General features: G+C 40.4%; 1 protein-coding gene across 4 annotated transcripts in view; it reads right to left on the reverse strand.

Moving 5' to 3' along the window:
- Positions 1-13,166, reverse strand: part of CDH13 (cadherin 13) — a 427,664-nt gene extending 414,498 nt beyond the window's left edge. For 3 of the 4 annotated variants that reach the window (XM_048958117.1, XM_048958119.1, XM_048958116.1), the window contains exon 1: positions 12,991-13,164. In XM_048958117.1, the coding sequence (XP_048814074.1) occupies positions 12,991-13,035 (45 nt within the window). In that variant the 5' untranslated portion in view covers positions 13,036-13,164. Of the gene's footprint in view, positions 1-12,990 lie in introns of all 4 variants that reach the window. The other variant, XM_048958121.1, reaches the window with a different exon arrangement.
- Positions 13,167-13,503: the final 337 nt, after the last annotated feature.

Below are 13,503 nucleotides of genomic sequence, written 5' to 3' on the forward strand. Positions count from 1 at the left end.
AGAAGTGTTGCCAATAGCACTGAACAAAAGCAGAGATTTGTATACAGGTACAAACACAGCTGATCAGGTAGTTCACTGATTCACAACAATAAATGGAAGAAGGGCAAATTAAAAGGCGAGTTGGTTATTATGTAAGTGGACTGTTGAAGATGTGCTATTAAAAAATTTAATGTAACCACACCACAGTGAACCAAGAAATAAGAAAGTGGGATGAAAAGCAAAAAATTTTTCTCCCTGCTGCACTGAGCTTGACCAGTATATGTGAGGCAGAAGGGTACTACAAATAAATCAAGAAGGAACGCTGTTTTCATTTTACCAGCTTCTGACCCTAGAAAGATACCCTAATTCCAGTACACAGGTCACAAAAGGAGGCATAGAAACGCCATACTGGAGATGTATCCTCTACCCCAGTTGCTGCATGGCCTTCTCTCCCTCCCTCGAAGAGGCTTAAGAAAAAAATGTACCCTTCTCAGTCTAAAACCTGTCCCCACCCCCAGAGCCTGGCACAAAGCTCTGCACACTGTGTATGCCTCTTGCTTACAGGCTGCAAAAGATGTACTGTGTGTACTTCCTCTGCTTCTAAAACAAAGGAATGTGCTCACAAATCAGAAACAGTTTTACGAGGAAGAGGAGGGAGAATCTTCTGTTCCCATCATATTTTGAGCCATACTGAGAACCCCACACATTCCTCAGCAGCAGTCACGGCATGAGGAGCAGCAGCATAACAGGCCTGGCATGCCCCTGACTCAGCCACTATGCTATTTTAAAAAACCCAGCCCTTCCAGGACGGGTTAGCTCAGGGCAAGGCAGCGCCCTGCTGGGGATCCTCTGCACCACTAGCTGGGCAGAGACACTGACACCATACAGAGCCCACGGCATTACTTGCTTTTTAAAGCTGCCCAGAGCAGTATGAAGGGGAGGTGGCACCCAAGCTAAGCAAGACTGTCAGCTAGCTTGGGAGCAAGACAGAGCTCCCAGCCACAGCTCAACAAGTCAGGGCCCTGCACCAGCCCTGTGCAACACACAACTTCAGTCTAGAGATTGTGGAGGAACCTTTCCATGGGTCTTACTTCTGTATTAGTACCACTGATATTAAGTGACAGTTGCAGTGATACCTACACTTGAAGACAGCCTCCTTCCCATCAGGCAAGCAAATCAAGACCAGCATTCTGGTTACACAGGCATCAAACAGTAAAGATTTTTTGGATGCAGCAGAACTGAGCTACAGTCACTGACCTAGAGAAAATCAGAGCTGACTTGAACCTCTACTCCAGTAGGTTCCCACGTCAACTCACATCATCCTGTACAATAGGCCTCAGTTTCAGAAGCCCCTGTGCTACCAAGGCTGCCAAGCAGGAGTAAGAATGTTAGTTTGCTCACAATCTTTGCAGTTTTTCTTGCACATGTTTTGAGTAACTTTTTTCTCCCTATAATTTCGAGTATTTTAAAATGTCAAATGTATTTACACTGTGTTCTCTTGCACTTCACATGAATCATGAGTCATGCAAACACCACAGAAATACAATGTCAGAAACAGACCTATTGTACATGAATTGTACGTTCAGTTGTCAGGGGAGAGTTGTTCCATTTTAAGGACAAAACAACCTGCAGAAACGTTATGGCTAGTTAGCAAACATGCCAAAAGTCATGCTCTTTTCTCTTTAATCTTTACTCTGCAGCTGACCTCCAAAAGATGTCAGAAGATACATAAAATGGCATGGAACTGCAAAATTATTAACAAAGGTGAAGGAATGGTGGAGAAGGATAAAAATGCCATAATATCTAAGCCTGTCTCACAGAACATCAGAGTACTTCTCTCATAATTGCTGGACTGTAATACTCATTTCAGCAAGGCACTGCCTACTCTTAGCTTGTTCTGGGAATTGGCTCTCCTCATAAGGCCAGAAACCATAAGAGCTGAACTCTCCCAAGTCTCTCTAGAACACATTTATTTCTATTGGTATTCAGTTAAAAAGTATGCTTGTGTTACATGTGACACCTGGGAAGTGACCTAGTGTACATAAAATCTTTTCAGACTCTAAAAGAAGTGATATGCAAACAGTTTAAGGAGAAACTCCAAGGTGCTGTCCTGCAATGAAGGCTGCTTTAGCCTCACATCTCATCCCCATTCAGCTTGCTGTTCTCTCCTTTCCCACTCTCTCCCCATCCAAGTAGTCAATTAAAGGAAACACATTGCCTAGGTTTTATTTCACCTACACTTGTAAAAAGTTTCTCAGAGAATCAGTAGAATGGATTTAATGACCGTGAGCACAACAACGCTAAACAAGCAGACAAAAATATTGTCCATTAAGACAAAGCATGCAGCAAACAAAAATAAAGAAGTCCCACCAAAACATAAAATGTAGAGGAGACGAATTCTGTGGCCTGGCAGCTAATGAATGCTTAGAGCCAGGGAAAAGACACAGAGTTATCAAGGGATTAGATTTTCTGCCTCTTGTAAATTAGTATGTAATACATATGACAAAAGTGCATAAAAGAAAGCACCAGCACCACTGTTTTTTGTTGCTGACAACAGATAGAAGCAAAAGCACTGGATACAAGTGTCAGCCTAAACTAACATGTAGGATTACTGAATTTCCATATCTTCATTTAAACACGGAGTCACTCTCTATTCCAGTGTATGTCTGTTAACTGCATGACAAACATATTTTCTAAATGTTAACAGCTGTGAACAAATTACAGGACATTACATTCTTTCCTCCCCATCCCCCCTTTATCCTTCTTTTGTTTTCCCTTCCAGCTGGAGTGGTAAGGTTTGATCCTTGTTCTCATATTCTTCAACCAAGGAATGGGGCAAGAAATTCAGCAGCTATATCAGCAAGTTTATTACTACATAACAACCCAGCACTTCGGGCTTTTCAAGAGACCAGCAGCTTAAAACCATTACCAGGACAGGTAAATTCAATACTTCCCTCCAACCACCAAGTGCAGCTAGAACTAGACTGCCTTACAGAAAGGGGGAGAGTTTTAAGAGGTCTGTGGCCCAGGCAATGCTTCAGTGGCAGAAGATTATGGGATTTTTTGTTTATTTGCTTGGTGCATCTGAACTTACCAAGAAATGTGAGAGGTTAGTACGCAACTATTGATAGTATAATGCGTACAGTTGCCTATCTACCTACATCAGTGAAAGACTGCAGTTAAATGCTGCACTATCTCTAGGCAATCTGAAGTTTACCCAGTGGAAAAAAAAAAAAGCAGAACCTATTTAAGATGCTAAAGGAATGTGACTTTGCTTAGGTGCATCTGTTTTTCCTCATGCTGCAGGGAAACCCATCATCTTCTGATCTGCCACTAAAGGAAAGATCTCATCTATACGTGAGTTCTATAAGCATAAAGATTAAAAAAAGAAGAAAGAAAGAACAGGGAGTAAGTTTCCAAAAAGAGCCTGCTGATGCTCATCTAGGCAACAAGTTAAAACAATGTTGTGTGAATTATTCATCCTTTAAATGCTTCCATCACCAGAAGTTCTAGAAGAAAAAAAAAAAAGAACAAAAACTGAAAGCACTCAGACTACCTGATTTTTTATTTTATTTTTTTTTTTGTGAACAAAGTAGAACAGAGAAAAGTAATCAAAGAAGGAAATTACAGGTGTGCTGGTGCTTCCAGCCAGCCTGGAGGTAAGGCAGTGAGAACTGCTCATGCTGTGCGTGATCACTTTTTTCTTTCTCACACAGAAACCAGAAGTCAAGAACAAGTTTGAAAAGCAGCTTTGTTCAAGTTTGAGTTCTGACAGACAACCCAGTCTGTTTCTATTTGACCAAATTCCTTCAGCCACCCATAATCAATGTTTAGTACCCACACACAGTAAATAAGAAACAGGTTCTCTCCTTTTATGCTTGTGAAAGAACAAATGCTTTGAAAATTACATTCTTCGAAGCCAATGTGAAAAGATTGCATCCTTATTTCAGAGGAACGTTATCAAACAGGAGGAGGCGGTTGTTCCACAGTCAGAGAACAGCTTTTAATAGACCAAACAAGTCTACAGTTTCTCATATTTTGGGCTTGCAAGAAACAGTGTCTCCCCTCGATCCAAAAAAACCCAGTGAGATTTTAGGACAGCAACATCATGCTTCCAGCAGGTAGGCATAGAATTGGAACAGCCATGACAACGCAGCTCATTGCCTACAAGAGCAACATTGGCTTCTGGCAGCTCTGCCACTCCAGTATGTGGAAGGAAGGAAAGACAGTGTTCCCATGATATCACAGTGATATCATGTTGATACCATAACAGACTGGAACAGACACGGCTGAGGTGGAAAATACTCCACCTTTGAGACGATGTCTCACATTGGGGTGGAAATATCTGACACTTTTCCTGTACCCAAGCATTAGAAGCACAGCTGTATGTACATTGTCTGACATCTACCCAAACCCACTGCCGGCCCCATCCCCTCCTGTTCCAATGGAGGGTTTTGCCAGCAGCCATCATGTAAGCTCTACTGATAAGCAAGTACATATTTTCCTTACGCTTAGGACAACTCTGTGCAGTTATGGTTAGCTAAACACTTTCTTTTTATAGCTCCTCTGTATGCAAAAATATAAGCTGTATAGAGATAGACAGTTCTTTGGCAAATCATAACTAATTATATTCTTGAGAGTTGAGCAGGGTTATTAAAATAATATCATGAACACCAGTTGCTGATTGGCCTAAAGACTGAATTTATTCCAGGTTCCCTCCAATCAGAATTAATCTTTCGATAGCACAATGAACTGTCACTTCTGAATCAACACCAGCAGCAAAAAATGACAGCAGCCTGCATCATTACTCAACTAAGATAATAGAACTAAAGTCATTGGAACAGGCAGATGTTGGAGGATGTCTCCCATTTCAGAATAATGTTCCTGTCATAACTCAACATTTATTTTAGGGAAGCAAGGATAAATTCATTACTATTTGCAGGGTGCTCAGATATAACAGTAATAGGAGCCATGTAAGCTACCAATACAAAGACAGTAGAAATGCACATGGTATCAATACTAACCATCCTTCACCTGGATGACACAAAGCAGGGCAATGCAATCAATCCATGCCTGCCAAAGACCTTTTCCTGTGTTAGTGTGCACAACAGTAATCTGCCATTGCAAACTCAATGCTGAAGGGATGTGCAAGAGAAGTAATTCGCACACAATGCAGTATTCCATGCTTTATTCCTAGCAACCTTATTTTCCAGTAGCATCTTGTGTCTGAAATCATCATCTAAAAAGCTGTTTGCCAGATTGCAGTAATCAGTATTCCCAACGCACAGAACGATGCATTTCTGCAGCGATAACCAAACTTCATAGATACGACAATTAGGAACTACTACTAATGACATTTAAAACTGGAGACTGCATTCTGCATGATCATTTCTAAATGACATCTTTTAATTTAAAAGATCAGAAGAAAATAATGGTTCCGTAAATAGAAGCAAATGTCAGGCCCTAATCTATTTCAGAACAACAGTTACACCCAGTGCATGGGTGTATAAAGGTGTACATCCCATTACTGCTGGGCTTTAAGGACCATCTTACATCTTTGACCCACTGCATAATATCTCCTGCAGTGGTATTCTGGTGATTGAGTGTGTTCTAACTGCTTTGGTATTCAGATCAGAGTTCTGTATTAGTAAATTAACAGGATTATCGATATTCATAAGCCAAGATTAATGGAGTTCATAGTCTGGTTAGTTCAATCAGATCATGAATTATGACAACAAGACATTTTCAAAGAGAATAAAACCACTTAGCCTGACACCAAATACCATCTTCAAATAGTAGACTAATATAAATACCCAGAAACTGAGTTTTACGTATAGTTCTATTTTAATTTCATTCTCATTTTTCTATACACTCACAGGTTTTTCATTCTGCATTTCACTTAGATAAGAATGACAGATAATATCCAGGACTTCCTGGCACATGCAAAGCCAGTTATCATATGTTGGCAGAAGGTCAAACTGAACACCTTTTAATTTGGCCAGTTATCTAGCTACAGAATGACACAAACCTGGAGCTGAGTGCCATTCCTGCCACGTAGCATGGTTGGAGTTGCTCAGCTTCCTCCAACAAAGCTCAGAAACAATGGATTTAATGGGGAGGGAAATACCCATCCAATTCTAATGGCTAATTCTGTTTCCTTTCACTTAGAGAGCAAAGTACCAGATGCTCTAGATTTCCTGCTTTGTCAACTGTATAGGAGTATTCTGTTCAGCTCTCACATTCTGATATAGCTGTTTGTTGCTTGATAAAAGGTGGTTCCCCAGGGAAAACATAGGAGTGTCTCTAGAGAAATGGCCAGTACCTTATTTGGAAGTAGAAGAACTCAAAGCCTGTGAGTTTTTCTAGGAATAATTCCAGATTTTTGGAACACTGCTCCCAGGACTTCCTCTGTTCCTCAAGATACCACTAATTGGCTCAAAGTTGAAGTGCGCCTATTACATTTTAATGACCATCTTAAATAAAGAAAATTAATTTATAGCAGTTCATTTCTTCCTTTTTATGGAGGCCACAGGGAAAGCCACCAGCATTTATTCAATTCAAAATGGGTTCAAAATCCCCTACATTTGACTCTGTTCAGAGACCTTACTTAAAAACTCTTTGAGCAGAAACCCTTCTTACAATTCCAACTTACGCCAAGATAATGTAAAGAAATTGATTGACTATAAAGCAGATGAGCCAATTATCAGTGTGTTAAGTATGCTCTAAAATACCTTTTCCTCCGTAGTGATTGAAACAAATCTTAACGTGCTAACAACGATTTTGTGGATTGAACTGAAACTGAAGTTATTCATCGTCCCTCTATCTGTGGCACGGATATTTGTTCTTTCAGTCATGTGGCAGACTGCCATTAATGCACAGCATCAATACTCCTCCACCTGTGTTTCCAGCTTAGCTTGCTGACTTTGCATTGGAGCAGATAAGGAGCACTCACTACAAGACTCAGGAGGAGAAACAAGGGCTAACCTTCAACAGTAGTTTTCAGGACACAAATAATAATAGCTGAAAACATCTCACAGGTATAACCTAAATATTTGTAAGTGGGCATGTCTTATATCCTGAACTGAAGATGTAAACCTGTAATTTGCTCCATCTTTCTAAGTATTTCTTTGCATACCATATTAAAAGTGATGTGACAGCTTAATGGCCTAGAACCTGTGGTTTTCAGCATTTTAAGTCCTTATTATGCACAAAGTTCATCTACCCTGACTACTCACAGACATTAGCTTTTGGAAATATATACTTGTACTACCAACAGGAAATTAAACATTTGCTTTTCTAGAAACCTGTGAATTCCAGAGAGCTGCATCTGAGTGCTGAAATTTGAGCTCTTTAAAAGCTTGAGAGTGGATGTTCAGCTCCCTAAAAAGCAGAACACCTTACAGATATCAAAATAGACATCCGTACATGGATGTTCACAGATATCAGTAGTTATTTAAATACTTTAATCAGCTTTTCCAAGTGGTTAGAGATACTGATAGACTGCTGCGTGCTGAAAAGATTCACTCCTCCCCACTCTTAATAGCACATACTTATTTTAGTCTGTTCCAACCAGCTCCATCAAACCAAATCTGAAATTCCCCCCCCCCTTTTTTTTTTTCAAGCGAGGAAAATTAACGATGCAAAACATAGTAGAATATTGAATAAGTTAGCACTGGAATGACTACCTTACATAGAAAACAGTAAGGATTTTAAAGAATCTGATTTTTCCACCTGGTAGAGAATACAGTTCACATCACAGGTCCACACTGAAACAAGCAGGAGGCAAATTTCCAAGACCTCTGAATAATGAAACAGTGGTTAATAAAGCAAATCTTATTTTTCCACTCCTCTTTAGTTTTTAATATCCTACTGATTTGTATCTACTAGCTGCAGGACACACAAAGTAACAGAAAAGCAGTCTCCCATCAGGAGAACAGTGCCATTCATCTAGCGATCAGGGCAGGGCACAGTGTAACTGTGTAACTGTGACCAAGAAATCTGGCATCACCCAGAGTTACCAAGTACGATGCATGTCCCACTTAGTCTTCTGAGCATGGCCTATCCTCCTTTCTCTCTGTCTCCTCCCCAGCACGCATGGTAGATTGTCTTTTTTTCTTCACATTGGTTAGAATACTAGAGATACACTAAGAAAGTGGATTTGGTGCTGGTGTCTGTCAAAGAGGGAAGGAAGAAGGGATTTCTATGAAATGACTGAAGCCCCACCACCACTCACTAACCTCATATTTCAGTTTCAAGTCCCAGGGCTCTTCTCCTTCCCAAAAGTTTTATGCTGGCTTAGGGACTCTGATGTCTGAGTCCATAACTTTCACACGCATGCAAGTACATCCCAGCAGCTAAAGGCAAGAGATGTTCCTCCACACAGTAATGCAGGAAGAGTACAACATTAATAACTCTGTTTTCCAGCTTGTCTCTACATATTAATAAAATGTTAAAAGCCTACTTATCTAGTCACTAACAGGAAGAAAATGAAAGAGCTTAATATCTTCTTGAATAGTCACCACAGTTGCTATCTACATAGATTTAATATCTCCTGTTGCACTAGACTACTGAGATACCTTTTAGAAATGCTCCTTTCTTAGTTGACAAATGACTAAGGATCAAGTCAACACCCTCCAATGGATTAGGGCACACATCGCATACAACAGAATAACATTTTTTCTATTTTTGACTATCAGAAACAAAATACATTGTCTGAACTCCCTCTTGAATAGAAAAATAGCATCTCAAGTAGTACGTAGAAATGCAGGTTTAATTGTAATGCCATAACTCACAGAATTTCATGAGTAGTTTCACTCATCTATCATAGCACATCCCCCTTGTTTGGCAGTAAGGAGTCTGGTCAGATCTGGGTAAGAACAGCTTTCAATGGTTAGAGCTGTTGCCCATCACGAGACTAACTCAGCAGGGGCCAACCTTCCCTCCAAGGCACCATCTGACAAATGGTAGAGCACGACTGCTGGAATGGTTCTGTGCTTGGGAGACATCTTTTGGATGAGATACTGCAGAGGAAAATCTTTGACTACACAACCCAATAAGAGATGGCCTGTTCACAGAATGCTCGACTATACCGAAGCATTTTACATAACAATCGGCAATGGAATTTCACTAATGCTTCTAAAATCATCCTTCTAACAACTCAGATACAGCACAACAGAAACAGGATGCTTTTCCTCTGGAATTCTGCAATCATAAGTAATCTTAAGGTAAGTACCAATAAGATTCAACGGGGAAACATTTGGTCTGAATTTCAGCATAATCATTAACGTTATTCCAAGAGACATTGTGAGCAAGAATTTTCCTTTTTCATGAAGCTGGTAAATTCCTCTTGCTTTCAGTACCTTTGTGTCAGCTTTCAAGCTGTGCATGGAGCCCTCTTCTGGAGAAATTTGAAAAAATGAAAGCTTAAGAATGCAGCAGTGTGGTCTATGCATTTGTGGACAGTTTTAGGACTAATCTTCTCTATTCACTATAAAGACAAGCTTGTAAAATCTACACATTTTACCCAATTCACTTAATTACAACCCAGCAGAACATCACAGTTACAGTTAAAGCCATCAAAAATAGCTTTTGCTCCCCTCGTCCAAGCTTCACTCAAAAATGTTGTGTTGAATTCATCTGCCTGCATGAAGCACAAAGCATACAAAGCTCGGAGCAACTTTCATTTTAGAAAAATAAAAACATTCTACATGGGCCTTAGGAAATATTCCTTGGGAAAACACACAGAAAACAAACCTGACTCAACAGATTGACAAATCTGTATTTACTGTTAACTGCACGTTTTATAGAGAAATGCACAAACTACCAGAGGATACTCTGTTTGATTGCCAACTTCAGATCAATAAAGCTGCATATTATAGACAAGCTTTGTAGTTTTACAGGTGATCATGAATTAAGGGTGTGAAACATATATCTTACACCACTACTCCAGTTAACGTTCAGTTTTCCTCTTGGTGAACGCAGACAAACTGTCAGTAATAGTGCTGGCTAAGCCTCTGATAAATAAAAATATTTATCAACCACCTGTTTAATACAGTTTTTAATCAACAGTGCATCCCATTGAGCATGTGTACGTGAAAAACTGATGCCCCATTAATATCTTTATCCTTTCATGGCTTTGAAAGACGAGTTTTCTAGATTTAACAAATACAGCTGAATTAAATGCAGATTAAAAACACACAGACCAGAAGTTACAAGTTTTACATCCTTCAGTTAAAAAATATATATATATCAGAAGAACAGAAACACATAAACATTCCATTACTTTCAGTTCATGCTCCATTACTTTCAGTTCATGCTCTCAAAATCTCACCAGATATCTCTGAGACTTTTTCGTACACTGTAAACTTTGTCATCATTACTCTGAGATGAAGTTCTTCCTATCCTCTGCTTCCACAGAAAGTATTGCATTACTAGATTGCTATTGCTCAGAAATCATTTTATCAAAATTGAGCTTGTTCCACTAGCACTGTATTATAGCAATCATTATTGCTACTACTGAGGAAAAAAAAAATAAAAAAGAAAACTTATGAGAAATCCCAAAATGTGTTACAACTACTATACAGCCAGATGGCTGCATTTGTTTAGTATGTTGTTTCTCACATTCTTCTGTTTACTTTTCCTGTCACATGCAAGTTGTGCATGTGGTGTGTCAAAGAGAAAAGCTGAGCAGCATTTCAGTAATTCCCTTTTTTCTTTATCTAAAATGTCATCCTTTTCACTTTGTACTGTAACCTGTCAACACTCAGCATCCTCACTCCTGAAGACAGATTTGTGTACATTTGCTTATTACAACTAATTCATTCCTCAACTCATTTACTCTTAGACACAATACATAAAGTGAACTTGGAACTGTGTTAAATTACCATGTCTAGGCATTGATAAATGAATCTGCACATGCTAATAAAGTGGGGTGTGGTTTAAACACATAAATACAGAGCAATGCTAAAGCTCCACAAGCTGAGCCCTGAGGGTACTCAGACTTGCCTCAGCCTAGCAAGAACAGCAACTCTGAAGTGCTGCTGAAAGTTATCAATGGAGTGCAGAGTTAAACTGTTTGCAGAATCCAGGGTTCTGCACTTCGTCAAATTTTAAGTGATTACTGGTATTAAAACTAAAAATAAAAAATAAAAACACGGGCTATGTGGTTTACTAGGTCTTAGAAGTCTGTCCCCCTCTCTATCATAAACATTTTCCTACAAGGGACCTTAAAAAAAAAAAATCCAAACTCAAGCTGAAGAAAACTGAAAGGAAAAGAAAAATAAGAATAAGAAAAGACAAGTCTCAGAGAATACCAACCAAACTGCAGTTCATCAAGCTGGTCTCAAGCCCAAGGTCAGGGGCACCAGCTTGGTGTACCCCCTGGTTACCCCACCACCAGGTGCCCCCTCTCCCTAAACATATTGCCTCCCATGGCCAGCCCTGCCAGCCCTGCTGTCTGCCCAGCCTGGGTGTCAGCCCACTTTAACAACTTCTCAGCAGAAGCCTTTTGCACACCCCTAGCTCATCCCAGAGGCTCTCAGCCTTCCCTGGGCGGTAGCTTGCATGCTGGGGATCCCCCTTACATACACACAAGCCCCAGCCCCAGCTGCTGGGGTGGCCCTGCAAGAAACTCCGCATACATGCTGCTCTGGGACCTCAAACTCATCCTTCTCCAGTACATTCAGGCACCGTGCCTACAGCCCAAAAGCGGTTGCTTTCATTTACTGCACTCACTGAAGCAGGACTGTAACCCTGAGCCCACCCAAATGCCTCTGTGCTTGCTCACATGAGCTCCGATCACGGAGTGCCTCACTGTCTTGCAGCTTCAACCACCCACCAGTGCCTGTCCTCCAAATCTGGCTCAGCCAGGACTCAAGTATGCCCACCCAGACCCACAGCTTGTCTGTTATAGTTCACATGACTGCTGCTCACTTACACAAGCACCCTTGGTGTGCCTCCTCTCAGCAGCAGAGCTCTTCCAACATTCACCGTTCTCTGCTTTTTCTTCTATTTTGGAAAAGCAAATTAAATTCTTTCTGGAGATTGCAGTTGCACAAGCACCAGTGCACAGACTCAGGAATCCCAGCACTACTTTGACACTAAAATCTACCAAATCCCTAAGGGTTAACAAAACCACTCGGTCACCAGTCAAAAAGGAATTAACTTTTATCTCCACTCAGAGCACAGGGTGCCAGTGCCACCATCACTAAATGCAAGAGTTTACAAAGCTCCTAAGACAAAAGAAAGAAAGAGGCATTTATGCTGGACAACAAAGGATTCGCAAACCTCCCCAGAGCTTCCAAAAAGTAAGCCCTGAAACAGCAGCAAGAGGAAAAGAGAGCAACCAGAAGGTGATGAGAAGTCAAAGCCCTGCGAGACCCTTTGCTTTGACAGACAGCAGCAGCGGGGCTTTAGCAGCTCTGTGTTTTTAAGGCTGGGTGTTTTTTCCTCTGCTTTCTGGCAGAGGGGGATCTATTACATTTAATAAGAGAAAGGCTACATAGTAAGTCATTAACAGTAATACACATCTATCAGGAGAGAGTACGGGAACAGAGCCTTTTGCAAGGTCTGATTTTATTTTTCCTCTGCATTCTCCCCTCCCGTTTTTAAAAAGCAATAAATAAAGTGGGCTGCCTATAACAGCCTATCTGCCTACTACCCGGCAAAAGCCACAGAGGAAAGAGGCAAATCAAAGTTGCAGCATTTGATATGACAGAAAATATTGCTGCTGCAGCTGCTACCGAGACACTTGAAAGATTCCCCCCCAACCCCCCCCCTCTCTGAAAGGAAACAAAAAAATGCTGTATATCATACAGCAAATTTCTTGTAATTGTAAATCAGGCAACTATGAGATACTACATTCCTAGCAACTGGCTTGTAGCAGAGATCTTGCATCTTTCAACAGTAATTCAAGCAATATATAATTACACAAATCAGACGTGAATTACAAATACTTTCAAATCCAAATGCACAAGAGAAAGAAGAGGAACAAAAAAACCCCACATTTCTTACCTGGGACAGCAGAAAGGACAGAGTAAGTTGAGTTTTGTGCTGCATTTTGCCAGACTAGAACGTACCAGAGGCTTTTTCATTCATGCACTCGGCTGCACTGAGCATATTTTCACTGTGAAACAGCCTTTGAGAAGAGACTCTGCCTTGAGAGCCAGCCAACTTCCCAAATAGATCAGCAGCATCATCACTAAAGCATTGGATAGAGTCTGATGACCAGAACCAATGGCTTTACAAGGATGATTTCTTCACAAAGCATCCCCATTTTGCATCACACACATTGGGCAAGCACCTCTCACAAACACAGCACCTTTAGAAAGCATTTTGCTTTGGTGTATTTGTGTGTTTAGTTTCAGTCTAACAAATCACACCTTGCAGATCTCAACACTATTTTCCCTTTTAGAGAATTGAATTGCAGAGAGGAATAAGAGGAACTCTGAGCAGTGCTGCAAAGATGTTCTCTTTATTAAAATGTTAATAAGGTGTGCTTTATTTTCAATAAATCAAAAAAAAAAA

Source organism: Lagopus muta, chromosome 12 (assembly GCF_023343835.1).
Source record: "Lagopus muta isolate bLagMut1 chromosome 12, bLagMut1 primary, whole genome shotgun sequence".
Taxonomy (NCBI): Eukaryota; Metazoa; Chordata; class Aves; order Galliformes; family Phasianidae; genus Lagopus; species Lagopus muta.